Source organism: Pelobates fuscus, chromosome 3, assembly GCF_036172605.1.
Source record: "Pelobates fuscus isolate aPelFus1 chromosome 3, aPelFus1.pri, whole genome shotgun sequence".
Lineage (NCBI taxonomy): Eukaryota > Metazoa > Chordata > Amphibia > Anura > Pelobatidae > Pelobates > Pelobates fuscus.
Genome location: NC_086319.1, coordinates 325,831,670 through 325,858,428, shown reverse-complemented (window position 1 = coordinate 325,858,428; position 26,759 = coordinate 325,831,670). Strand labels below are relative to the sequence as shown.

Below are 26,759 nucleotides of genomic sequence, written 5' to 3'. Positions count from 1 at the left end.
AGAGCAAAATAGAAGTTAAAACAAAATACATGAGGAATCTTAGAACTGATATAAAAAAAAAATTGATTTGCCATTAGGTTACTCTATGCTCAGGTATTAAAACATATTTAAACTCAGCCTGCTGCCACCCACAAAGGTAATGTGAAAGCAAAATGCTAGCAAGTCTGTCAACTCTACAGAAACTGCAACCCCAGACGGTTGTTTCAGATGTCTTTGGGTCTTGTGAGGGGAGGGGTATCTAAAAAGGAGTAGAAATTAAAATTAACTGGCAATTTTTTTTTTTTCAAATGCATACACTTGTAATAATCATCTATCATTAATAGAAATGCATTTTAAAAAAAAAACAGACAGAATGAGTATATTTTGTAAAAAAACAAAAACTGTTGGGAATGCACAAATGAGTACAACATAGTACATATCCCTACACAATAAAACTTCCAAGAAGGCTAATTACATAGTTACTGACTGTATCAAACACTACTACCATAGCTACACCACAACAACATCATACTACCATAGCTACACTGCAAGTCCCACTACAAGACTCCTTGCAACCATCACTCAGCAGGGCGGTAAATCATCCCTTAATTTGCATATCTATGCGTCTTGGCCAATCCAATAGAAGGGGGCGTTCCCCCCAGTGACTAGGCGTGTTTCGCTCTCGCTGTGCTCCCTGAGCGAACGCTGAACGTTCCATTCTCTGGAATTGGAATGGCCTGAGGTTCGCTGCACTGCCCGCTGAGCGCCCCCCCTGGATCACACTCACTGAGTGCACACTGCCAGCCTCCAGCTGCCAAAGGAGTTAAAGTGCACACTGCTATAAACCGGGGAACTGATGAGAGAATGTCAGTGGCAGGTCTGAAGAAGCAGTTCCACAAAGCCAGCCAGGTAAAGCATGGGTCCTGAATTGTCATTTCATTTCTATTTGTTCATAAATAAAAGTGTTTTATAGCTGAAGCCAATACACAGTGTACATCACATTCTCATCTTACACACAGCCAGTCCAACTCTCTGATGTCCTTCCTGTAGCTGGGTTACCAGATCATGTAAACACAATAAGATATAATGAACCCATGTATGATGTGAGATTGATACATTCTCCTAACAGGTACAAGGTGACAGGACTGTATACAATGTACACAACACATGTGCCCTGTGATTTGCACACACAGGCTATCCACCACTTCCTTCGAGGTAAACACAATTATTCAACTGGCTGCTGTGCTACATTGTGACACAGCAAGGGAGTGTCTGATGAAAAGACATGTTCTATCATATCCTTTATTGGCAGATCTGATGGGAGTTATTTAGATTTACTCAACACTTTTTTTTATCTTGTATTAATACTACAATGCATTCTGAAGAAAAATAAACAGCTGGAGGGGGAATGCATGGGTATAAGGTGTAGAGATCTGTTAATTGTAAACAAAAAAAATCCATGTTTCAATTCTGCTTCCTAGCTTAATTTTCTACAGGTATCTCTAGATTTTATAGATGTCAAAATTGTTCTGCAAACAGTGCAATTACCTCAATTGTGTTGCTGTGATAATTGTCTGTGTCTCCTATACAATGTTTATAGCCCCCAACATCTGCTTTGATTTAATTGTCACATGCTTTCCACTGGGTGCTAATTAATTCGTGCATATGTGTGGATGCATATTTTATCTTGCATCACAGCTATTCCAGAAGTCATTATTTAGACATGACATCAGCTCAAATGCATTTAAAATATATTATCTGACGACTGCCTAACCTTGGTATATACCCACTTTGTTTGTTTATTTACTGTTTACTACAGGTGTTTGTTTCAATGTACCCGTATATACGTTGCTGCGTGATTCATCTATTTTATTCTAATGGTAAATGGACATTTTAAAATCTGTCACCATTTCTGTGGTGGCGAATCGGTACAGCTATGAATTTTTCCTGAATTCCAATGATTGGGTTCATGGGTTACAACAGGATCAATATTGTAATCAATAATGGGTGCCTTATTTAGGAAACTGCTAGAAAGTAAATGACAGTAATTATATGAACTGTTGTAGGAGACACATCGTAAACTGATGATATGACATTCTAGGGTGATAAAACACAAATGTGTTAGTGCATTGTCGGATTATGTCACATGGGTTAGTAAATAATTGTGGTGTTGCTCCGGTGCAAGTTTCCTTTGCAAAAATCACATATCTGGAATCATACAGTAAGAAAAAAATTGCTTTTTTTTGATGTTCTGTTTATTCCATTCATTATTGCACATGTGGTGCCTAGAATGTCTCATTAAAATGCAAGCAAGGCCCCACCACAACACATATCGGTACATAAATGTGTTCTAAACAATGCCTTGTTCGGATCTAAATTCTTTCTCAGACTAGAGAAATATCCTTAGCAAGAATTGCAAATATTTTTTCTGTTTATATCAATATTCAGTTCGTAATTGTGGCTAGCCTCCTTTTCTGTTTGTGCAAGCCTTATAATGGTCGACGTGTTGGGTGAAAGATGGCATTTTATTAGTTTTGTTGTGACCACATCTAGGGTGCATGTGCGGCTTTACGTGTCATCCATAGGGAATATTGGTGGCCTATCAGAGTTTTTCACAAAAGTCCGAATGGCTCTGTAACGAATAGGGCAAGACCATTCGCTGCTGGATGAGGCCATTCAGACATCAAAATGCAGACATTGTTGATAAAATTTAACAATATCTGGTTTGTGTAAATCAGGCCCCAACTGGGCCTGAATTTGGTCCAGACTTTGGTCGGACCAAACGCCACTGGACGGCTGAAATCCAGACATAATTAATTCAATCCAAGTCTGAAGTTCCAATCCTAACTACCTGCCCTCTGGCTGCAATACAAAAAAGAATGGAAATGTTAATTTGCGAATGTGGCTTCTGCCGGATGCATTCGTTTTATCTTCGGCCGCCATGTGCTCAATAAATCTTCGATTCCTGTCCTTCGTGTTGATTTGGATGCAGGTATTAGTGATTTTCTGAATGTTACAGAACCAGCCAGACAGATTGGATCTTGATCGCAGTTGGCTTTGGTAAATCTGCAAATTGCCAAAAAATCCAGTGTTTAATGAATAGCCCTGTATGTTTTAGTTCTGGAAGCAGCTGAAATTAATTTCCAGTTGAAGAAGTAATGTAAGCGGAATATAAAGACATGGAGGATGAGTTACGGTTAAACAGACCGACGAAACTGGTAGTAGATGACAGCAGCTATCATTTCTAGTGTTGGTGGCTGCAAGAGATATTATATGCTAGCGGACTGTTGTGAGCTGCTATAATAATGGGATCCGAACCGGCACTTGCTGCTTAAGAGGACTTGTTGTTCTAGTTCTTTGCCAGGGGGCCAGAGACGAAACTGTAAGCATAGCTAAAATTGAGTTTTTTTTCCAGTTCAGCTATTTTAGCCTTAAAATTTTAGCTGGTAATTTTCATTTTAGTAAACAACCCTTAACATTTTTATTGAACTGTTTACTCCTGTATTGTTTAGTGACATGAATAAGCTGTAAAAGACTAAAACAATACTAGAGATCTGAAAGTTTCTCTTCAACCTCCCCCATCACACCACACACTCACACACTCACTCACTCACTCTCTCTCTCAACAATATGATCAGATATAAAACAGAAAAGAAAAAACAATGTTTTTCTTATACGGGTGAAGTGAGGCGCTTAGTGGTCTTTGTATACAGTATTAGGTTGATTTTAAGCAGCTATAGCACTCGTATTAACCCAAAAAAACAGATATATACCACTTTGTGTGGAAACTAAGTTTAGATAATAATCCCCTTAATGTACACACAGTGGAATAGTGCAGCGCTAGATACAAAGCTTACCCATACAATATAGGGTGTTTCTCATATGTAACTGGAAAAACAGAAAGTAGAGAAATACGTGCAAAATTGTTATAGACAATTCGCATACACACTGAAAGTTAAAGAGATTTATGCTCACAAATCTAGAGCCTTTTAGACGCTATAGCTCTGAACGTATGCGCTTGCTGTGCCTTTAAAGGACCACTATAGGCACCCAGACCACTTCAGCTTAATGAAGTGGTCTGGGTGCCAGGTCCAGCTAGGATTAACCCTTTTTGCTGAAACATAGTTTCAGAGAAACTGCTATGTTTACCTATGGGTTAATCCAGCCTCTAGTGACTGTCTCATTGCTTCCGCGCTTCTCACTGTGATTTTCACAGTGAGAAGACGCAAGTGTCCATAGGAAAGCATTGAGAATGCTCTTGCCGCGCATGCGCATTCAGCCGATGACGGAAGAAGAGGGAGGAGAGTCCCAGCGCCGAGGGAGCCCGGCGCTGGAAAAAAGCTAAGGGATTAACCCCTTCCTCCCCCTTCAGGGCGGCGAGAGTGGGACCCTGAGGGGTATGCTTTCCTGGCACTATAGTGGTCCTTTAAGGTGGCGGCAGTAACCTGTTGGTTCAGGTACCAGTGAAGGAGGCAAACAACATGATCAGATGTTAGACTTCTAACTCTCTGTCTGAAGTAGTGGAGGTGGGGAACATCATCCAGCGGACAGAGGTAATAAGTCGAACTATTCTAAACTTGTTTGACTATTTACAAAAGGGCCACCACTATATTGTGCTGTTGTGCTTATGGTGCTCGGAATGTTCTTAAGCTCTGACCATATTCAGGACATCTCTAATTATGAAACAATTAACAGCATGTCACGGATCTGTGGTGTGATTACTACCCCTGATATGAAGCAATGCTTATAATGCATTCCCCACTTTGTTACACGGTTGGGAATCACTTCATATTGTACTTTTCACCTTGTTTTGGATAAACATAAGAAATTAAAATGTGTGAAAGTTTGAACATGATGGATGTGAGTCTTTACAACCTATATTACTGTGTAACCAAACAGCAGAAACAAAAGATGACTTTGATATACATAGCATAACCCAACAAATATTTGTATTGTAGATTACCTTTGGGTATTTTTTTCTATATTGTATTGAGGACCAAGAGGAGTCCTTTTATCTACAATACTATTAACTAAGGGTAATTGTTGTGACTTTTTTTTTTTTTACCTTTTACCCACTGAGTGTGTTTTCTATCTTTCATTGTTTATCATTGTTTGATAGCATAACCCTCTAAAGAAATGGCAATTTTTTTTCAATTAGCATAAAACAATACAATGCATTACAATCTGAGTGTCATAATCTCAAAGCAAAAGCAAAAATGAAAGCTATGCAATAATGTGGTTTTACAATATTTCAGAAGTGTGAATGACCTAGCAAGGTGCTTGGTACATTATATTGACATAGCTGTATTTTATAAATACTTAATAAATAATGTGAAAGTGTTGGCTGTGTGTATTCTGCCTTTCAAAGTCTACTAGCAGACATAATATACCGGGCATAGAGTGTAACAAATAATTTGCAACTTTAGTCTCACCGGTCAGGACATGCTTTGGGAGATGTTATAATCCTATTTACCAGCTGCCCATTGTGCCAACACCTCCATCATGGAGTGCCATTTTTCTTGTTACATTGTTGACCTCTGTCTGTTGCGATTAGCTCTTGCTCCATCACTGCTGACGCTGATATGCTGGCTTGAGACAACTGTTCTGTCGCTCTTCTTGTCACCCAATGGCATTAGACCCTCTGTGCTTCTGACACACGGATCAAATGAAGCAATTTGATAAATAGATGGGATAGAAAACAACATTTTAAAGAGCTTGAAGTTAAAATCGATATATATGGTAACATTTCTACTGGGACAATAATTGTGGAATTTAAAATGAACCTAACTTGTGTGTGTACCACGACAGGTACAGTTTAGATAAAATGCATGTTTTTTTGGAGTACAATGAGTTCTTTGAAAGATGTGTAATCATTTCTTAAGAGACTGAAAGAACTATTTCCTACAAATCATATAATTATAAAACACGAGAGTCTTCAGAACATCCTTTGGTGTCTAAGTCAATTTCACATTCCCCGAATGCCATTTAAATTGTTTCAATCAAGGCTACTATTAATTCTAAAGGCATTGAGTACAATTTGGAGGTGTTTTGATAAGCCTTAAACAAAAGAGGCATATACACAGAATGCATGTTTGGTCAGAATTACTCAATCAAAATATATATTGTTAAATGAAACTGACAGTTTACCTAGTTTAGTTTTTTAACAGTCACTTCTTGGCTTGTGAGAACTGAAATTGTCAGACTACATGGTAAAATTAAAGGAATACTATAGCGTTAGTAATACAAACATATATCCCTAATGCAATAGTGTATTCCTACCTAGGCGCCCCTTCCCCTTACATCGTGCTAAAAGTTAAATTTTACTTTCCTTACCTACTGCTGTGTGCTGACTTTTTGGCTGAGATAATTAATGTTAATGAACTTGGCCAATCCAATGTTTTCCCATAGGGAGGCATTGGGTGGTTTGTGCGCATGCCTGGAAAATTGTCACGCGGTGCCAAGCAAATGCTCTCAATGAGTGTATTATGAGCTACGACCAAGTTTAACTCAGTTTTAGCTGCGGAAGCGCCTCTAGTGACTGTCTTCCTGATAGCTACTAAAGGAGTGTTAACTCTGCAATAGAAACACTGTTGTTTCTGCAGTGGCAACGTTTTCAGTTACAGGTTTAAAATAAGGTACATGGTTCCCAGATCAGTGGTGTGGGTGCCTATAGAGTCCCTTTAAGGGCATTTCTGCATTTTTATAATCAATGTTACATATTAAAATCCAGCATTTAGAGAATAGATATTAAGTTTCAAAAGGACAGTAGCGTAAAATAATTTCAATTGGGGGTTTGAGGAGAATTGACGAAGATAGACGGGTTATAGGAAGGTTGGGGGAAAAAGGAATGGGGAGAGCCCTGTTGTGGATCAATAATAAGAGGAAGGTACAGAAGTCAAAGTTGTGTTACTGGGTCATAAAAGGTTGACTGGGGAGTTAAAATGATAGAACAGTGAGATCAGATCTGGAGAAAATATTTCGAACATTCTATAGAGCTGCTGTCTGTGTTTTCACAGATAACAAATGCTAGCTTGTGGCTTCTTTGTGAGCCCGAGTTGGTGTAACATTTTCCGTTTCTGGCCAGTGGGTATTCCTGCTTTTAATGAATAAATAGTCTATTTAACAATGGTTATTCTTTATGTTTTGCCTCTTTTAGTGTAGTGATGTAGAGACTGTAAAAAATAGCAATTAAAGCAAATCTCACACCCAATATCAAAAATGACTGTTTCCTAATGATTAGAATCTTAATGAAATACTCAGATTGACTGTGTGGAAATTTCACTGGGGACTACTTTGTCTCAGTATATTTCGTACGCTAGACGAAAAGGAGGAGCTACCGTGTCAAGCTTGCAATTTTACCCCAGCCATCATCAGTGATCGCTGTAAGTAAATAAAGCTCTTTCTATGGAGGGTCTCGCAGGATCCTCCATAGACCTCAATGCTGTACTCTTGCGCACACACTAGAGTACATGGCTGACATTGGCTCCTGGCAGCTGAAACTCCAGGAGTTGAAGAAAAGTGTCAGAAAGAGAAAGCCAGATATTTAGCATGCCGCGATACAAAAATAAAGTGGCTCTATTCTCATTTTCCTACAGAGCACCGCAAATATGGAATAACCTCAGGGACACAGTCAAGTCTTCATTCAATCTGAAATCCTTTAAGACACCCATGGCAATATACCTCAGCACAGAATGCACCTGTCATGGTTGAATATATTTATTACCTGTTATGTATTACATATCTATATGTGTGTGTGTGTATATACCCAGGGCATACTTGAAAACGAGAGAAATCTCAATGTATCCATCCTGGTAAAATATTTTAAAAATAAATAAATACATTTTTAAATAAAATAAACAGAGATCGAGAGAACCCATAATACAAAAAAGTAAAGAAAATTGTTCCCAGTTTCAACACTTGGAAATAGGATTACAAAATATTTTATAATTAAAAACATGTAAAAACAAACAAAATAAGACACTAGGTACGCACGCAGTTGTATATATGTTTTTTTTAAAGAATTAAAAACACTTGTAAAAATGTTGACTGCATAAGGAAGATCCAATTTGAGGCGAGAGTTCTGTTATTACGCCAAACATTTCTATTACACAGACCACAACAATGTGAACGTTTAACCCATTTTACACCAGAAAACTGCAAATCCCAATAAACATGTTTGCATTGGAATGACTCATAGTTTACAACCTGTAATATAAATAAAGTGATGTTGTGAGACGCAGAATTGTAGGTGATGGGCTCAGAACATTCCTCCTAGTTTGCATGTTGGATGTTACGCTTATTTTCTTACAACATGTCAAGTAACAGCTGTGAATGTGAATCATGAATGCATGCTTGGCAGTGCTAACTGTCAGGGGAAATATGGCCTACTTGCTATTCTTGCTGGTCTAAAAGAGGACTGAGGCTGAGGAGGAATAATCTATAAGCAGAAGTCATTTTCTGGTAGGATTGTAGAAGTAAATCAGCTCTGGTCAATACTGCTTATTAGAAAATATTAATGTGGACAACTGGAGCAGCCTCTACCAGGCAAGACCCTTTGCTTTTTTTAAAGGAACACTCCATCGCTAGAAATAAAAAAAAAATAAAAAATTCTCTAACGTTGGAGTGTTCAAATTCTTTTCATGGTAAGAAAACGTTTTTTCCTCGCAGTTTTCAAACCACACCCTGATCATTATTGTTGTTTTGTTCTGTACTCTAGTATGTGTAACTAGATGAAGCCTTGTTTGGTTTATTAAACAGTCAATCAAAGCACTGTAATGAGTAAATCTTATTGTAGTTGTTATGGTGCAAACCGTTTGGGTTTGATCAAATAATCTTTTTGTCTGAGTGATTTGAGAAAACCTGGGCTATCCCTGAAGTCCACGTAATGCCCCTAAAATAATGCAGATATAAACATTTTGCTGTATCTTACGAATCCTTTCACACGTGGATGGCAGTGATAGTCTTCTGGCGTTGAGAGCATTATCTCAGCGGCAGCTGATGGGCCTGTGTTTTAGGTGCTGATAGAGAATCTTTTTTTTTTGTCAAACGGCTTAAAATTTGCACTCAAAGACTCCCTCATAATAACCACAACAATGGGCTGGAATGATTATGGTGCTTAGAGTGTTTCATCAGAAATTACACTCTGGGCATCATAACCACTTAAACTTTTACAAATTGGTATGGTACCAAGACCCTTAGTCTGCAGCCTTGTGGTTGGCAAGTTTGCCAAACTGAGAAAAAATAGGACACTCCAAGCACCATAACCACTACAGTGTACGGTAGTGATTATGGTGTCAGAAGTGCCCAAGTGTCAAAATGGTCCTTCTTAATGGGATCCACCTTGCTCCTTGCCTCTTCCAGAAGCTCTTAAAAACGCTGTCACCCAGTGCACTTTGGGATTTATAATCGAAAGTGGAGGAAGGGAGTGGCACTTGCTGGACCCCAAGTAAAAGGCCAAACTGTTCTAAGAAAAAAGTTTGACTCCTTACAATGGGTGATGCTAGTTCCCCTTTAAAGCTGTCAATCAAAGAGTTCAGAGTTATACATCCTGGCTCTCACCATGCATTGTGTGCGTCACCAGTCACCAGGGGTATGGAGTTTAGTCGGCATATGAGCCAGGAAGTGACTGACAGGGCTGCAATTGTAAACTTCCAGGGACAAGGTCCAAGCACTATAATCTCTACAATAAAGCTGAAGTAGTTATGGTGCCTATAGTTTTCCTTATGCTGTTTCAACCTGCAGTTAAACACAATATTACGCTAATTGCAGCAAGCTTTTTTAAAGGCTCTGATGGAGACTGTCGAACATAGTAGGGATTTGTATGTCATATTAGAACTTGTATGAGCAGGGGATGCTTATCTTCCCCTAGTAATGCAATAGGTGGGTTTATAGATGCAGCTTTTTGCACATTACTGCAGGTTTTAGTCTCAGAACACGGACAGAGACAGTGAATCTAATTGCATCACCACCTGACAAGGAGCGTAAGAGATTATGGCGTTTGCAGTGTGCCTTTAACCCCTTAAGGACACATGACATGTGTGACATGTCATGATTCCCTTTTATTCCAGAAGTTTGGTCCTTAAGGGGTTAAAGGAGATTAGTTTGATTTAAGTGGTTGTATGTCGTTAAATGATCGATTACTAAATGTTCATGGAGTGAAAGAGAAAGTAGATTCCATAAAAGTATTTTATCCAGCTCTTTTACTTTCTCAAAAGTATTTGAAGAACGTATGTGGGAGGTGTGTGCATTCCGATTCTGGTATCTGCTTGGATAATAAGTGTTTCGCGGGGAAACAGGGAAAGTATGATTGGGATTTGGCTGTGTTAATCATACAGTGTAAAGAGTGATTTTTTTTTTTCAGCCTGAATTTTATGTATAACAGTATCCATTATGTAACGATGAATAAACATACAGATAAAATGGTATAGTCAATGAATGAATCAGTAGGCACATACTGCAAACTTGCACAATCACCAGTTTCTCTTCTGTTTTTTAAATCCATTATTGCACCTATTGGTTATATATATATATATATATATATATATATATATATATATATATATATATAATGGATATATATATATATAATGGATATATATATATATATATATATAATGGAACATTTTATACAGCTCAAGTGGATCTTAATTCACTTGCAAGGATAGCTCAATCTATATATGCAGTATATGAGCCTGTCGCAAGTTTAAAGGAACACTATAGAGATAGGTATAAAAAAACAAAAAACTGTAACTAAGGCTATAGTATCCTATAGTATAGTCTCCCACCCCTCCTTTTGCAGTAAAAACCTTAAAAAAAATTCTCCTACTCCCACGACAATATCCTGGATGCCTCATAGAGGAGCATTGGGGACGAGATCCAATTAAATGTTTCTCATAGGAAAGTATTGAATTCAGGGCTTTCCAAAGAGCAGTATTTGATGTTGTTTGGAATTGTCATGAATGTTGAATGTTTCACTCAGCTGCTGCATGCAAACATTGCAGTTTCTATAAAATGGTAATGTTTTACATTGCATGATTAAAACAATAGGGCCACTGCACCCAAACCACTTCATTGAGATGAAATGGTTGTGGTGACGTTTGTGGTTCTTTAATGAGCAAATGACTGTATCACTTACAGATACAGTCATTGTCACACACACACACTGTTTAACCAACACACACATATATATAAATTTAGATATCTCATATATTTTCATACTTTTTCCTTTCAACAATCAATCTATAATGGAACAGGAACTGACCTTTTGGCTAATATCTTCTCCTTCTCTTCCCAGTGTTGGAACTGGGCAAGGGTGGCCACTTATGCACTCACACATAATTTGACCAGTCGCTCCACAGGCTCACATTCATACATAAAAGATAGACAAGCTGTCTTTAACATACATGATTTACAACAGACACACAATCTTGAAATTAATTTTATTCTCCCTCTCCTGCTCCAGCTGCTCAGCTCTGTTGCCATCAAGGAGGGATACGAGGCAGGGAGTAACATTCAGTCCTTAGACATGGTGTTTGAGTGGACTGTGTCTGTCCTAATAGCTTCTGAAATCCCCTTGTTCTCTTAGATTGTCTCCTGACTGGAGCAATGTATCACATCCTTACAATGCTGTAAGATAAAATGCGGTTCTGAAAGGTGTGAGTGTAATATAGAAGGAGAGAGAAGATCTAGAATTACACTGTAACTGTAACTACAGACATGTTTCACTCCTAAATGCAAATAATAAACCACTCAACATAGTATTAGCAAAGATAATTAGAAATCTCTTCAAAGCATTACTCCTAGATCAATTCAGTGTTAAATCGGAATGCATTTAGCCCAGCTGCCTGCCTGCTTCTCTTGCTTTTAGGCCTCTGACGAGGTAGACAGGGCTTAGATATGAGGTTCAACCCAGTCTTTTATCAATGGGTTGGTTTCATGGATCAGAACCTCAATGTTTGCGTCATTAGGATCCCTGCAAATAGATTCTATATCACAAACAGGAGAAATCAAGGCTTTTATCCATTGTCTTGTTTTTTTCACACTGGTATAATTTCTCAACTCTGCCCAGGTCACCTGGTATGACAGGCAGTGGTCTATTCTGGTTTTGTGCTGCCCTAGGCATAACAAAAGTTGGGCACCCCCTCCCCCCCCCCCCACCACCCCCCACCTCCTTCCAAATTGATCTTTCTGACAGACACACGCCCTCACTGATGCATACACTGACATACACTCACTTACAGATACAGTCATTGTCACACACACACACTGTTTAACCAACACACACTTTCACTGAAACATACACATTCACAGACATACACACACTCATTAACAGTTACACTCACTCAGTTACACACATTCACTGACAGACACACATATACACTGACAGACACACATTCACCGACAGACACATACACACTCACTGACAGACGCACACTCCCACAGTGTCAGACACACACACACACACACACACACACACACACACACACTGGGACACACATATGCTCAATAAAGTATGTTAATATGCTTGATAAAGATCCTTAGGGGTTGAAACGTCGCTTTGTAGCTGCTGGTTCCAATAAATTGCCTTTCTCTTGGAATTAATTTGGAGTGGATTCATTTTCTATTTTTACTATTATATTTGGTCCATTTGGGTACTGGGACATATCCAGTTTAGCACCCTGGATTCCTTGGCAAGGGGTGGAGTGCACTTCCATCAATTTTCTACATTTACACATATGCTCACTGACAGATACACACTGACAAACACACATATACAACACTCACTGACATACATATATACACTCCGTGTCAGACTAGCTGACAGACACACACTAACAGACATACACATTCAGTGACAGACACGCATACACACACTGACAGACACAGATACACACGCTGAAACATGCATACACACACTGACGCATGCATACACACACTGACAGACACACACTCTCAGTGACAGATACACACGCAAACACTGATGAACACTCATACACACTCACTGACAAACACATATACACTCTCAGTGACAGACACACTAACACACACATACTCACTAACAGACACACACTAACACACTCACTAACAGAAACACTAACACTCACTAACAGACACACACTGACACACTAACACTCAATAACAGACACACACTAACACACTCACTAACAGACACACTAACACACTCACTAATAGACACACACTAACACTCACAATTTGTTACCTTTTTTTTTTTTTTAAGTTCAATCTATCCAGCATCCCTACCTTTGGGAGTGCAGAAGTGGATTCTTGCCTGGGATCCAGTGGGGCTGCTACTGGCAGGGCTGGCAGGCACGCAGACGGGCGGGCAGGCAGGCTCATAGTGGAGGCAGCGAGGGAACTCTGATCTCCCTGCTCAGCTCCCTTGCGCGCCTCTTAGTGATGCCTGAGCCGGAGTGACGTCATATTCCGGCAGGGCCGGACTGGCCCACCGGGATACCGGGAAATTTCCCGGTGGGCCGCGGCATCTGGGGGCTGCGCAAGTATGTGCCACCGGGTGGCCGGTCCGGTGGCACACTCAGAGGGGGGCCGGCGGCCGCGTTCCACACTGCAGCCTCGCCGGTCCGGCTGCACTCCTACTGCTGAGGGCTGAAGGGGGAGGGAGCATATCTCTACCATGCTCCCTCGCGGTTCCCACAATTCACAGCAGCATCCGTGCTGTGAATTGTGGGAACCGCGAGGGAGCATGGTAAAGATATGCTCCCTCCCCCTTCAGCCCTCAGCAGTAGGAGTGCAGCCGGACCGGCGAGGCTGCAGTGTGGAACGCGGCCGGCCCCCTGACTCCTCGACTCCTCTAAGGTGGGTGGGGGGGGAGGTGAATAGAGAGAGATACGGAGGGGGGGGGGTTAATAAAGAGAGATACAGGGGGGGTTAATAGAGAGAGATACGGGGGGGTAATAGAGAGATAGATACAGGGGGGGTTAATAGAGAGAGATACAGAGGGGGGGTTAATAGAGAGAGATACAGAGGGGGGTTAATAGAGAGAGATACAGAGGGGGGGTTAATAGAGAGAGATACAGGGGGGTTAATAGAGAGAGATACAGAGGGGGTTAATAGAGAGAGATACAGGGGGGTTAATAGAGAGAGATACAGAGGGGGGTAATAGAGAGAGAGATAGGGGGGTTAATAGAGAGAGATACAGAGGGGGGGTTAATAGAGAGAGATACAGAGGGGGGGTTAATAGAGAGAGATACAGAGGGGGGGTTAATAGAGAGAGATACAGGGGGGGTTAATAGAGAGAGATACAGAGGGGGGGGTTAATAGAGAGAGATACAGGGGGGGTTAATAGAGAGAGATACAGAGGGGGGTTAATAGAGAGAGATACAGGGGGGTTAATAGAGAGAGATACAGAGGGGGGTAATAGAGAGAGAGATAGGGGGGTTAATAGAGAGAGATACAGAGGGGGGTTAATAGAGAGAGATACAGAGGGGGGTTAATAGAGAGAGATACAGAGGGGGGGTTAATAGAGAGAGATACAGAGGGGGGGTTAATAGAGAGAGATACAGGGGGGGGGGTTAATAGAGAGAGATACAGAGGGGGGGTTAATAGAGAGAGATACAGTGGAGGGGTTAATAGAGAGAGATACAGAGGGGGGGGGTAATAGAGAGAGATGCGGGGGGGTAATAGAGAGAGATACAGAGGGGGGGTTAATAGAGAGAGAGACAGAGGGGATGGGGGGTGAATAGAGAGAGAGACAGAGGGGATGGGGGGTGAATAGAGAGAGAGACAGAGGGGATGGGGGTGAATAGAGAGAGAGACAGAGGGGATGGGGGGGTGAATAGAGAGAGAGACAGAGGGGATGGGGGGTGAATAGAGAGAGAGACAGAGGGGATGGGGGGGGTGAATAGAGAGAGAGACAGAGGGGGGAGTGCCACAGGGAGAGGGGGGAGAGTGAGACACAAGGGGAGAAAGAGGGGCGAATAGAGAGAGACAGAGGGGGAGGGAGAGTGCCACAGGGAAAGGAGGGAGAAAGAGACAGAGGGGGGAGGGGGAGACACAAGGGGAGAAAGAGGGGCGAATAGAGAGAGACAGAGGGGGAGGGAGAGTGCCACAGGGAAACTCTAGCCCTGGAGCTACGGGCTAGAGTTCACTCTCACCACTGCGACCACCAGGGATTCCTGGTGTTCCCAGTGGTGAGAGTGAACTCTAGCCCCATACAAACACTGCCCACACTCACACCATACACATTCACACACTGCCCCCCCATACACACACACAGACCCCCATACACACATTGCCCTACACACACACACAGCCACCCATACACACTGAACCTTTCACACACATTGCACCCCTCACACATTGCACCACTGCTCCTATACCCTACTACAGCCCCATATCCCAACGGTTTGACTATTTACTCTGGGAGCGGGTCCCGGCACTCCTGGCACCATAACCACTACACAGAGCTGTAGTGGTTATTGTGCATGGATTATTTCTTTAAATAATCTATAAGTGCCCCTCCTGAGATCAGGCTCTGGATCCGCCACTGATTTTATATGTATATATATATATATATATATATATATAATTATGCCTATAATATTTACACATATATTAATGTACATTTATATATGCATAATACACTAAGAAATGTCATTAATATGTACCATATGTAATGAGCAGATATTGGCCCAGTCTTGTTTCTAGGTGCATACTCCAGCACAATAACATTCAAAATAAACAAGATAACGTAATTTTTTACAGTTGTGCCCTACATACATTCACCATTTCAGTTCCATTACCAAGCTTTTCTTAATATGTCATGGTAGTTGGACTGAAACATTGGTTATATGCAAAGGCACGTCTGCTTAAAATAAATCTGCACTCTTTTTTTTTTAAGCCTATATGTGCTTTTTTTCACGTTGGAGTAATAATTTTAATTTTAAGTTATCTTTTCTAACTCTGTATCTGCACACTATGCTGGCGCGACGCATTATGGGGCTGGTAAATAATTTTTTTCCAGGGCTGCTTTTAATTCCCAGTCCGGCTCTGTATTCCGGCTCCGGCATCACTGAGGTGCACGCGAGGGAGCTGAACAGGGGAGAGTGCTCCCTCGCCGCCCGACTACATCAGCGCATGCCATTCTCGGGGGGGCTCAGAGGTCGCCAGCCAGCCAGCTCCAGAGCCCCCCCAGGACAAGAGGCTGGCAAGGCATTTGTCAGGGTGATTGAGGGTGGCTTTGAAAGTGCTGCCCAAGGCAAATGCCTTGTCAGCCTTGCGGTAAATACAGCACTGATCACAGGTTGTCTACATGGAGACACCATATGGAAGGTCCTTGCATTTGAAATGACCAACTATTCGTATCTGAATCTAGAGATGGTCACGGCCTACCCCTTGCACTATCACCACTACAAATTATTGTAATGATAATGGTGCAAATAGTTCTTGGATGCTCTATGTCCATTTTTTTTAGTCAAGTTGTTTTTGAGTAGTATGACAAACAGGGCTCTCCTGGCACTTAAACCCTTGCCCCTCTAATATGTCTCCCGGGAATGAACTTATCCATCCAATTTTAAATGCAATTATAGGCATTCACAATGTCACAGCTGCAGGGGACTTCACTGTGTTTAGTTGCAAAGCCATACTTGCTCATCATCAGACTCTGTTTTGGCAACTTGCCAGATTTGCAGGCAGTCTGGAAAATAAGCATCTGGAATCTTGCAATGGGAATGGCAATCTCAATGCACCAGGAAAATAGAAGATATGCTCTTTACCTTTCACTGGAATTGAGAGAGAGAAGACAGAGACACTTAATGGAATGATGGGAGGAATCTCTGCCTTGCAGATTGGTCTCAGCCTGCTACTAACCACAGGTTCGCAGCAGCATGTAACCCCATGGGGCTATGCAGTGAGAGACTTTTACCAAGTACCATGACTGGGCCTTCCTCAGGGAGCCATGCTGAAGTCCCTTGGTTCATGGTCATGTAATTGTTAAGAGAATGACAAATGTCACATACAAAATAAATCGTATTTAAGTCAAACTCTGTTTTGAAACGAATGCTACGGCGAGCCTACAAATATAAATGAACTGCTCTGTAACTTGTATAAATAAGGTTCAATGACTCCGCGTCAATACCTGAGGAACCTAATACTTAAAAATACACTCTATACAACATAACCGATATAGCTCACTTTAGTGGTTATGATGCAAAAATTATTTGGGTTTCAGGAACGACGGGGGATTCTCAGCAAGATATAAATCAACATCCAAAGATAGAGTAAGAGTTAGAGAAATCTGTATTAGCAGACTTTAGGGAAGAAATAGGAAGTATAAAAAAACTAATACTAAATAATTCAAGTCCAAACAAGTTATATTACAGAACTAGAGCAAATTAGTAACAAAAGCTGAAAAGCAAGGTCAGGAACGAGCCAAGTCTGGTATACAGGAAATCGAAACAAGGGCAAAATCAAGGCCAGGAGCATAGCTGGGTCTGATACACAAACACAAGGATAGACTAGCTCAGGGCCAAAGGTGTATCCGGCTCAGTAACAAGAGAATCAGGAACAGAAATATGACTCACTTATGGGCTATGAGAGACCAGAAATTGACACTGGTCAAAGGCAGACAGACTCTTTTATCAAATTTGCTTTCTTCATGTGCAGTCACGTTGTGCAAACAGGCCAATACTAAAATATAAAAAGATGCAAGGGTCACAGCCTGCATCATTTCAGGCTAGTTCAGAACCAGACCTAGTAAAAATGAAGCTATGTTAATATTGCCTAGACCGCAGCTGGATTGACGTGCCTGTGTCTATATTGGAACAAGGTCTAAATGGCTGGGATCTAGGCTGCATTGATGCAAATGTGTAAGTATTGGTGAGTGTCCTTCCATTGGGTTCTGTTCCATGGTTTGGGCCAAACCATTATTGCATTCTTGTGGCCTAAAACTATTTGGCATCTGCTGTTGCTCGGCTATTGTGGAAGTGAAGCCCCAAATTCACCATCTAGCCTTGGAAGCCAGTGGTAGGCAGAGGGTGCTATGGGTAGCACCCAAAGAATTTTTGAGCTAAAATGATTTTTAGTGGTTGTGGTGCATACGTTGTGTCCTTAAACAATAGCTTACAATGAATTGCATATTCTCTGTTTTTGCAGGCCTTGCGTTAAACCCATATTCTGCTAGCACAGTAAGAGTGAAATATAAAAATCCTAGCTCTTTGATTGCTTTTTGTGTCAGATATTGCATTATATTTTCAAGGTTACTTTGAGAGCTGCTGTAACTACGTGTGACAGATGCCTTAGTCATAGAGTCATCTTCACTACGAAACATGCAGAAACAGATTTCTGTGGGTATCTTTCCATTCCATGATGGATGCACATAGTTGGAAAGTAATGACTGTTTGGACCGTGCAGTTCAAAATTAATGACAGCTTGTGCTTCTTACGGGAAGTCATAAAGTAGTTCTATAGCCACGCCCACATACAGATAATCATCGCTTTCATTGTACAATGCAATTCTAGAATATTAAATGAAATGTTATGCCGTGCTTCTGTTATTATGTCGACATAGAATACATTGAGAAGAATGTACTATTATAATAAGGCAATAATACCACTGGCTCTATAATTGGGAAAGAATGTACTTTGTTAAATGGGTGACCATACATCCAAGGGTCTTGTTGACAACATTGTCAGTATTACTATAACTACAAACACTGGTGCCAGGTAAATTCAGGCATCATAACCACTTAAATTATAAGAAATGGTGCCTATAGTGTCCCTTTAAAAACTGTAATCTATTCTACATGTTCTAAATGTTTATTAGTTAATCTGCATCAATCCGTATTGTAATTGTAAAGCATTTGCAAATGTTGCTTCCCAGTTTGGTGTAATCAAAACAATTACAGTTTAAGACCACATCATCTTTCCCAAGAACTGCAGGAGGAGGAACACTCTATGACAAGTTTAACAAATTGTATGAGTGAAACATTATCTTGCCTGTGGCTACATGTGTGCCTACAAAACTCCTGTATTTTTATTTTATTTTTTTCTGCTGAGGACAGGACAGTGTCCATAATCCCAAACTTTCCTAAACGCTTCATCTGCATTAGCACCTACCCCCCTCTGAGTTGTAGTTTCAGAGCACAGCCTCCTGCCAAACAGCATTATTCACTAAAATAGGAATTATGATAAATTGCTTAGATTAGTTAAAAGAAAAATAGCTGAACTGTAAAATGAAAATCGTCAATTGATATTTTTTCAGTTATTTTATTGAAATATATATATGTATGTGTGTTTATATTTGTGCTAGGTGCTTATGATAGTACAGAGTGAAATACCATAATTAAATGTAGGATAGTAAAAAGGGCAAGTCGGTTGTGGTGTGCCAGAACCGACGATGAGGTAGGCCTGAGAAAGAAGAGGGCCTACCCAGGAAGAAGAAATAGAAAGGAAATTAAATGTTAAAATGTGGTGTGGTGAGAGGGTCATTCAACGCTGACCTCGAATGGTAAGGAGCAAGGTAAGGGGTGTGCCTTAAGTAGACTAGGAATGGATACCAGCACCTCCCACAAATCCAGGCCAAATTGCCTTAATACTTGTGTTAGGTGCTTATGATAGTAGAGAGTGAAATACCATAATTAATTGTAGGATAGTAAAAAGGGCAAGTCGGTTGTGGTGTGCCGGAACCAACGATGAGGTAGGCCTGAGAAAGAAGAGGGCAAAATTAAGTAATCACATTTATTACAGACAACCAATACAGATACATATATCAACCAGACATGTTTTTGAAAGCATCCCTTAATTCTTGTACTGGGTTCAGTATGTATCGTGAGTAAGCGGATGACTACCAGCGCCCCAGTGTTTTTATAACATGAATTGGAATGTTGACACTGGAGGCTGTGGATGCTGCTCCTATGCGGAAAGAGTGCCCTGAGTAGTTAGCTGCGTTGAGGCCCAGTTAAGTGAGCAAAGACCTGACGTAGGTCATGAAGGTTGTAGTGGTGAGTACCGAACCTTGTAATATTAGTAATGGTTGTGATGGTAGTAAATTATGATGCTGTATGTATGCATCAAGAACCCTGACGGGGCACCACCTGTTGTGCGTGGGATAGTATGGAATGTTTACTGGTATGTGCTGACTGGTTTTGGAGTGAGGTAGAGTCAGGATGTAATGATCCATGTGTTTTGCTAAATGGGAATAGAGGAGAATAGGAGTAGATTGTGTTGTGTTGGTTGTAGTAAACTCTCTAGGTTTTAGGAATCCATAGAAAGCTATGTATATTGCTGCTTTGATGACAGAATTTGTAGTGGTGTCAAAAGGTTTTAAATCAAGCAGGTTAGACAATGCTTTGAAGATATGGTTATCTATGGGTAGCCTCTGTGATGTACGTGTGGGTTCAGATTTCTGAATGCCTCTGAGTATGGTCTTAATCTGGTGAGTGGCCATGAAACTAGTGTTGTTTGGTTGTAAGATGGTGTTGAATACCTGTGAGATAAAGTTTTGATGGTGTTATATGACATTTTGAGTTTAAGGTGGCAAAAAGAAGCAAAACCCCCAAAAGATGTCATAGGAAATGGTTGCATGATGTTATGTTCCAAAAGGAATGTTTTGAATAGGGTAAAAGCCCTGTCGTATGTTTTGTGTGTATTTTTTGATAGTGCCAATTGGGACAGTGTCCTGCTATGATGCATGATGGTGTCTAGTCCAGTATTAGTTGTTGAAATGTTGGAGTGGTGGTGGCTGTGGGTGCAGCTGACGGGAGTGCTTGATGAAATGCCTGAAATTTAAAACGAGACAAACTGTCAGCAGCTGTGTTACATATACCTGGAACATGGAAACAATATAGACAAAAATTCTGACAAGCTGCCAACCAAGTGAGTTTCCTCAGAAATCTCATGATCGTAAGGGATTTGGAACGACCTTTGTTGATGATGTGACAGGTTGCCTGGTTGTCTGAGTAACAACGAACTGGCATATTTGCCCATAAAAGACCCCATGCTACAGCAGCCGCCATGATGGGATAGATCTCAAAGAGAGCTGAGGTAGTGGAAAAACCTTCCAAATCCTGAACTGCTGTAGGCCAGCTGCCCCAAAGCCATTCGTTCCCAAAAATTGCTGCAAAACCTGTGGTAGATGCCGCATCTGACCAAATGGTAGGAGATGAGACAGTCAATTGAGGGAGGAACATACTTTTACCATTCCAAGTGGTTAAAAATCTCTTCCACATGTTTAGGTCTGCCGTAGCTTGGGTATCTAAGGACAACCTGTGTGTGTCGTGTAGGAAGCGTGGAAAAAGATACAAGAGTCGTGATATGAAGGAGCGGCCTTGAGGTATGATACGCATGGCAAAATTTAGTGATCCCAGCAGGGACTGTAGCTCTTTGCAGTTGCAAGTACCGAGCTGAAGGTAGCGGTTGATTTAGGTAAGAATGTTCTCTATCTTGTCGTGTGGTAGGTTTGCTTGCATTGTGGCTGAGTCTAATTGAATACCCAGGAAAGTGATAATCGTGTCTGGCCCCTCTGTTTTCTTAGGGGAGATTGGTACACCTAGTTGCTCAAATAGCTTGCTGGTAGCTTTGAGGCTACTAGAAGGGGAAGTATTTTCCTCGACCAGTAAGAAATTGTCCAGGTAATGTAATACCGTAGGGCATCTGGCTATGTTCAATAGTAACCAGCACAATGCTTCGACAAATGTGTCGAAAATAGCTGGGCTACTTTTGGACCCAAAAGTTAAATGGGAGAAAAAATAGTAGTTCCCGGCCCACTTGATGCCATGCAGATGCCGCAGTGTGGGGTGGATTGGCAGCAATTTAAAGGCATTAGTAATATCGGTCTTACTAAGCCAGGCTCCGACCCCTGCTTGTATGATAGCTGTAATGGCGTGATCTATGGTGGTGTATTGCAGGGAGAATTCCTTGGAGGGTATGAGGGAGTTAAGACTGGGGTTGGCCGATGAGTGTGGTGCCGACAAGTCAATGATGAGTCTCTGTTTAAGGGAAGATTTCCCTGTGACAATACCAATAGGGTTAGTGTGCCATTCTATGAATGGAGGAGCTTTGAAAGGCCCCAATACGAAACCCTCAGACACTTCTTGGGCTATGAGAGTGTCAACCGCTGTGTGGTTGTGTTGTGCGGATTGTAGAATAGGGCATTCCAGAGTCCCGGATGGTATGTGTAGAATACCCATGTGGAAGCCTTCTGTTAAACCAGAGATAAGAAAGTCCACCAAGTGTTTAGACGGGTGATGTGACATAAATGCAGTAAATACCCGCATATTAATGGACGTTAGGTAAGGCTTGGAGTACATTTTATTTGGACACATGGTTTTTGCATGTGCCCTAAAACATTTTAAACAGATATGCAATAATCTGCAACCGCTATAATTACAAGACCCAACATTGAAATTATTACATATCTGGGACTTGCCCAGAAACTTGATTAGGCGTCCCAGTCTCTTGACAATTTCTTTGGAACACCAGAGGAACTAGCTCCTTGCGTGGAGGCATGTTCGTCCGCCGTGTTGGGACAGAAATTTGTCGTATGGGCTGTAGAGGAGCAGTATGCACAAGCCGGTGTTCTTAGACCTGCAAAGTGTCTGCAAAATATGACGGTATCAATCCTTCCCCAGTTGGATCTTGTTCCATACTGGGAGATCGCTCCAGACACTTTTGCAGAAAAAGACCTAAGGTAATCATAAAAGGCTGAACCACTATATTTGTTGCCCAGGTCTACCAGCTTGTGCATATAAAGATCAAACTCCTCTCTTCTATTGGGATAGACCGCACAGATGACATCCCGGTAAATACCAAAGGCCAGTACAAACTCAGGGATAGTCAGTTTTCTGTTTAGGCGGGCGTCCCTAGATCTGACAACAACAGACACATCATCATAAGCGTAAGTCTTATTTTCCACAATATCCTGGGAGGCAATCAGCAGGGAAGCCAGGTTGACGTCTTTACCTTTCAGATATCTCTTTTAATGTGCTCAGGGATCATATGAGCAGAGCTAACTTCCTGGTCATCCAGGGTGATGGTTGGTGTAACTAATAGCAAGTCGGCTGGTGCTTGTGAGGCAGCAGCGGGTGGCCCTGCTAGAGTAAGGGCCGTGGTGACCGACTCAAGTTTCTCCAGCCTGGAGTTGACCTTGCTCATGGACGCCATGAGTGAAGACAACATGGAATGTATGTCTCCTGGGTTGGACTGGCTAGGTCCTTCCCCGGCATCCATGTGGTTTGTTGAGGTTCGTAGCAGTTTGAAAAGTTCTGCTTTCCTTGCTGTAGCGGGGTAAGGGATTTGCCGTCTCCTCAATTCTGTAGTTATACAAGGGATCGTCCAGGATCTGATCGATGCTGGACTAGTTACCTCTCCTCCTTGTGTAGGAGTGATAGCTCTAGCCGGAGTGTTTGGCAGGGAGAAATCCTCTACCCCTTCCTGAGACATACTACAAACAAAACAATTAATTAGTGTATGAAAACCACCAAATCGTACTGGCAGGCTAGCTAAGCCGGATGGCAAAACATTACACTTGTTTGGTGACAGGTGAGGCCCTACTAGTTGCCAAGTGGCTTGAGAGGCTCTATCTATGCGTTGGCGCGAGGGGATTTGAGGCCACCCGTTGTAGTGGCAGGAATTTTAGGCCTCTCGGTGACTGTAACACAGAAAAACAGGGGAAGTGAGTGACAGGTGAGGCCCTCTCTATGTAACATGCGAGGCGGCTAGCTACCATGTGGCCCGATGGGTGTTTGCCTCTGAAACGTTGAGGCGGAGTTTTGGCCACGTGGGACCGCTAACTGATGGCAATTGCTAAGAAGGGGTAAATACCTATTGGGAAGCCTATGACCCTATTGCCAGTACTCTAACCTAGGGGGGAGAAATGAAATGTATGGCAGAATACCATATGAGCAGGTGTACGTACCTGGTAGTATGAATATCTCACAGGAAAAACCATGTGGTGAAAAGATATTTAAACCTGGACAGCCTGAAACGGGTAAAAGAGAGTAGTATAATGAGTGTGGACTGTGTGGGAATGAAGTAGACTGTGTAGCCTGTACCAACGATGTTTTTAAGTCTTGCTGGCGTATTACTTGTAAATGAAATGTAGTGATATTCCATGGGAATATAAATGTGTTACCACGGCAAAGTGATGCCGTGGCTTTAATACACAATTCTGTCTAAAACAGTGGGGAATGTATGATGGGTGTCAAGTAAAATAAGAGGATGGGGTGAGGGAGGCCTATGTTTAAACAGCATATATGAATTATATAATAACAAATGTGGCAGGGAAAACACCATGCTTTAAAATTATGTAAAGTTATATATATATATGTATATTACTGTACTGTAAAAGACCTATGATTGGTTGGATCAGTACGTGTGATTCAACCCGAGAATTCATTATTTGGAAAAGGAAAACTGTATCCTTATGTATGTGTCGTAGTTTAAAACACAGAAATGAGGCCTGTAATGTAGGCTGAACCAACTTGAATGAAATGGATAAGTATGGAAGACCCCTGAAAGCGTGGGAGTCAAAATGATCCATACAGATATGTTAGCTGTTTTTTTTTTATGAACATTGATAGAATACTGATACCTTTAAACAGTAATGGAAATAATCTTTGTATTTAATCAAGCAAATCGTTAACCAAATGGTATATACATGAAATGATGAAATATAATCCACGAAAGGATTTATGCGTAATACATAGCAAGAAAACCGAAACCCAATGTGAAGGGAAACAGAAGCTGGGACGAATAGTTGAAACGTATGAATTTTATGCGAACAGCAAGCGTGTTTGAGCATATCATGAATTAAGTGCCGAATGGCAAAACAACCGAAATGATAACTTTTTTCACTGTAGCAAGGGAACAGTTATATGCAAATGATCACTTAACTAATATATATGATTAGCCGAATAACCGTACGAAATGAAGCCACGAACGGCTTGTTCAATTGCGGCGTAACAGGGAAAAACCGTAAAGCGAGGACCCGTGCTGTACCGTGCGCCGTGGGAACCGATCCTGGCGTGACAGGTAGGTATAACTTGGGACACGATCTACGACGAAGACCGGGGTCAGAAGAAGCTGGACGGACGGAAAGGCCTGCAACAGGATTCCTGGACACAGCTTGCCGCAAAAAAAACTTGTGGATACTGAAAGCAAGAAGGCGTCTGAGAGAACCTGGAAGTGGATCCTCATTCAACACTGACCTCGAACGGTAAGGAGCAAGGTAAGGGGTGTGCCTTAAGTAGTCTAGGAGTGGATACCAGCACCTCCCACAATTCCAGGCCAAATTGCCTTTATACATATATATATATATATATATATATATAAAACAAAAACTACTAAATGGAGTCAGGATAACTCCCTTTACAAATATGTGGGGAATCCCTCCTCCATAAATGAGAACCTCTAAACGAATTAAGTATCCATAAATATGGTATAAGCCTTTGGTATAGAGGAAAAATAAAGCAGGATGGGACGACCACCCACTTAAAGTTTGCGGACTCCCACTTCACCAAAATAAGTTCCTTAAAAGTAAAAATTCGTATAGGTGGTATAAACCTTTATTAAAGCCGAATATTAGGATATTAAAATATAGAGAGCCTAACTAGAACAGTAGGTTCTATGTGAAAAAACAAAACCCAAACAAATGTGACATTGTGAATAAACAGAGTGATAATACACCTTTAAAATTCTGGGTAAAGTAGTCTCAAAGGCCACTTCAAGTAGGGAGTACAGATAAACAGACAGTCCATAAACTTGGAACTTTGAGTCCAAGAGGTCTAAATGAGGGTTTTTCGTTCTACCCATTTATTTAATTAGAGAGCATTGCTTCCTATGATTCCGGGTTGATATCTGCTCCAGTTCTCATATGTTTAAACTTTAAAATTTACCTGCATGTAGTTGTATATACTTGTAAATATATTTCTTGTGATCATTTATCCATGGGTGTGGTAGTTGTAGTGCCAGTGTGTTCCCGTAGTTAATGAGGAATTCACTATATATTTTTTCTATTATATTACATTGAACAATAGGGAGCCTACTCCCCCTAGTTCCTCCCTCTCCCTCTCCTCCCGCATATATATATTTTAGTAGGGGGATCCCAATATTCTCATGAGCTATGCTTTAATCAGATATGTATAAATCAATGAATTAATGGTTTATGACAGGGATAGGCAACCTTCGGCACTCCAGATGTTGTGGACTACATCCCCCATAATGCTCTTACACACAAAATGCTGGCAAAGCATCATGGGAGGTGTAGTCCAAAACATCTGCAGTGCCGAAGGTTGCCTATGCCTGGTTTATGACTTATGACTGAGAGAATAGCTCTTGACTTATAATTAATATTAATGGGATCCATTTACACTTCTTGGATACATCTATATTCTGAACAAATATGTCCGTATTTAACCAGAGGTCAATTCTTTGTAATTACGTATTGGGACTGTCTCTAAGAGAAAGTAGTTTTTTCACTTTTAAGTCTGTCCCCGTGCGATCAGTTTGAAAGATCTGTTTACAGCCCCCTAAATGCGCTTACTTTCAGAATAAGTATGAATAAATATGCCTTTATATAGTCGGGCATGTACTTTCTGCAACAATTTATTGAGACTGTAACTTTATATATATATATATATATATATTTTTGTGGCATTCTCTGATTTTGATCCGGCGCTCTGCAAGTTAATTGGGTTGCCAGGGAACATCTTAATGGGAATCTGTCTCTAATCCCCTCCCCTAATTCTGATGAGCATTTGGCTTCACCAATGGGAGTGAGTCAATTGAAAGATACTCCCACTTAACGTC

General features: G+C 41.2%; 1 protein-coding gene across 2 annotated transcripts in view; it reads left to right on the top strand.

Annotated features, from left to right (window-relative positions):
• The first annotated feature begins 688 nt into the window (after positions 1-688).
• SH3GL3 (SH3 domain containing GRB2 like 3, endophilin A3) overlaps positions 689-26,759 on the top strand; it is an 84,025-nt gene continuing 57,954 nt past the window's right edge. For both annotated transcript variants that reach the window (XM_063448980.1, XM_063448979.1), the window contains exon 1: positions 689-888. In XM_063448980.1, the coding sequence (XP_063305050.1) occupies positions 844-888 (45 nt within the window). In that variant the 5' untranslated portion in view covers positions 689-843. The remainder of the gene's footprint in view (positions 889-26,759) is intronic.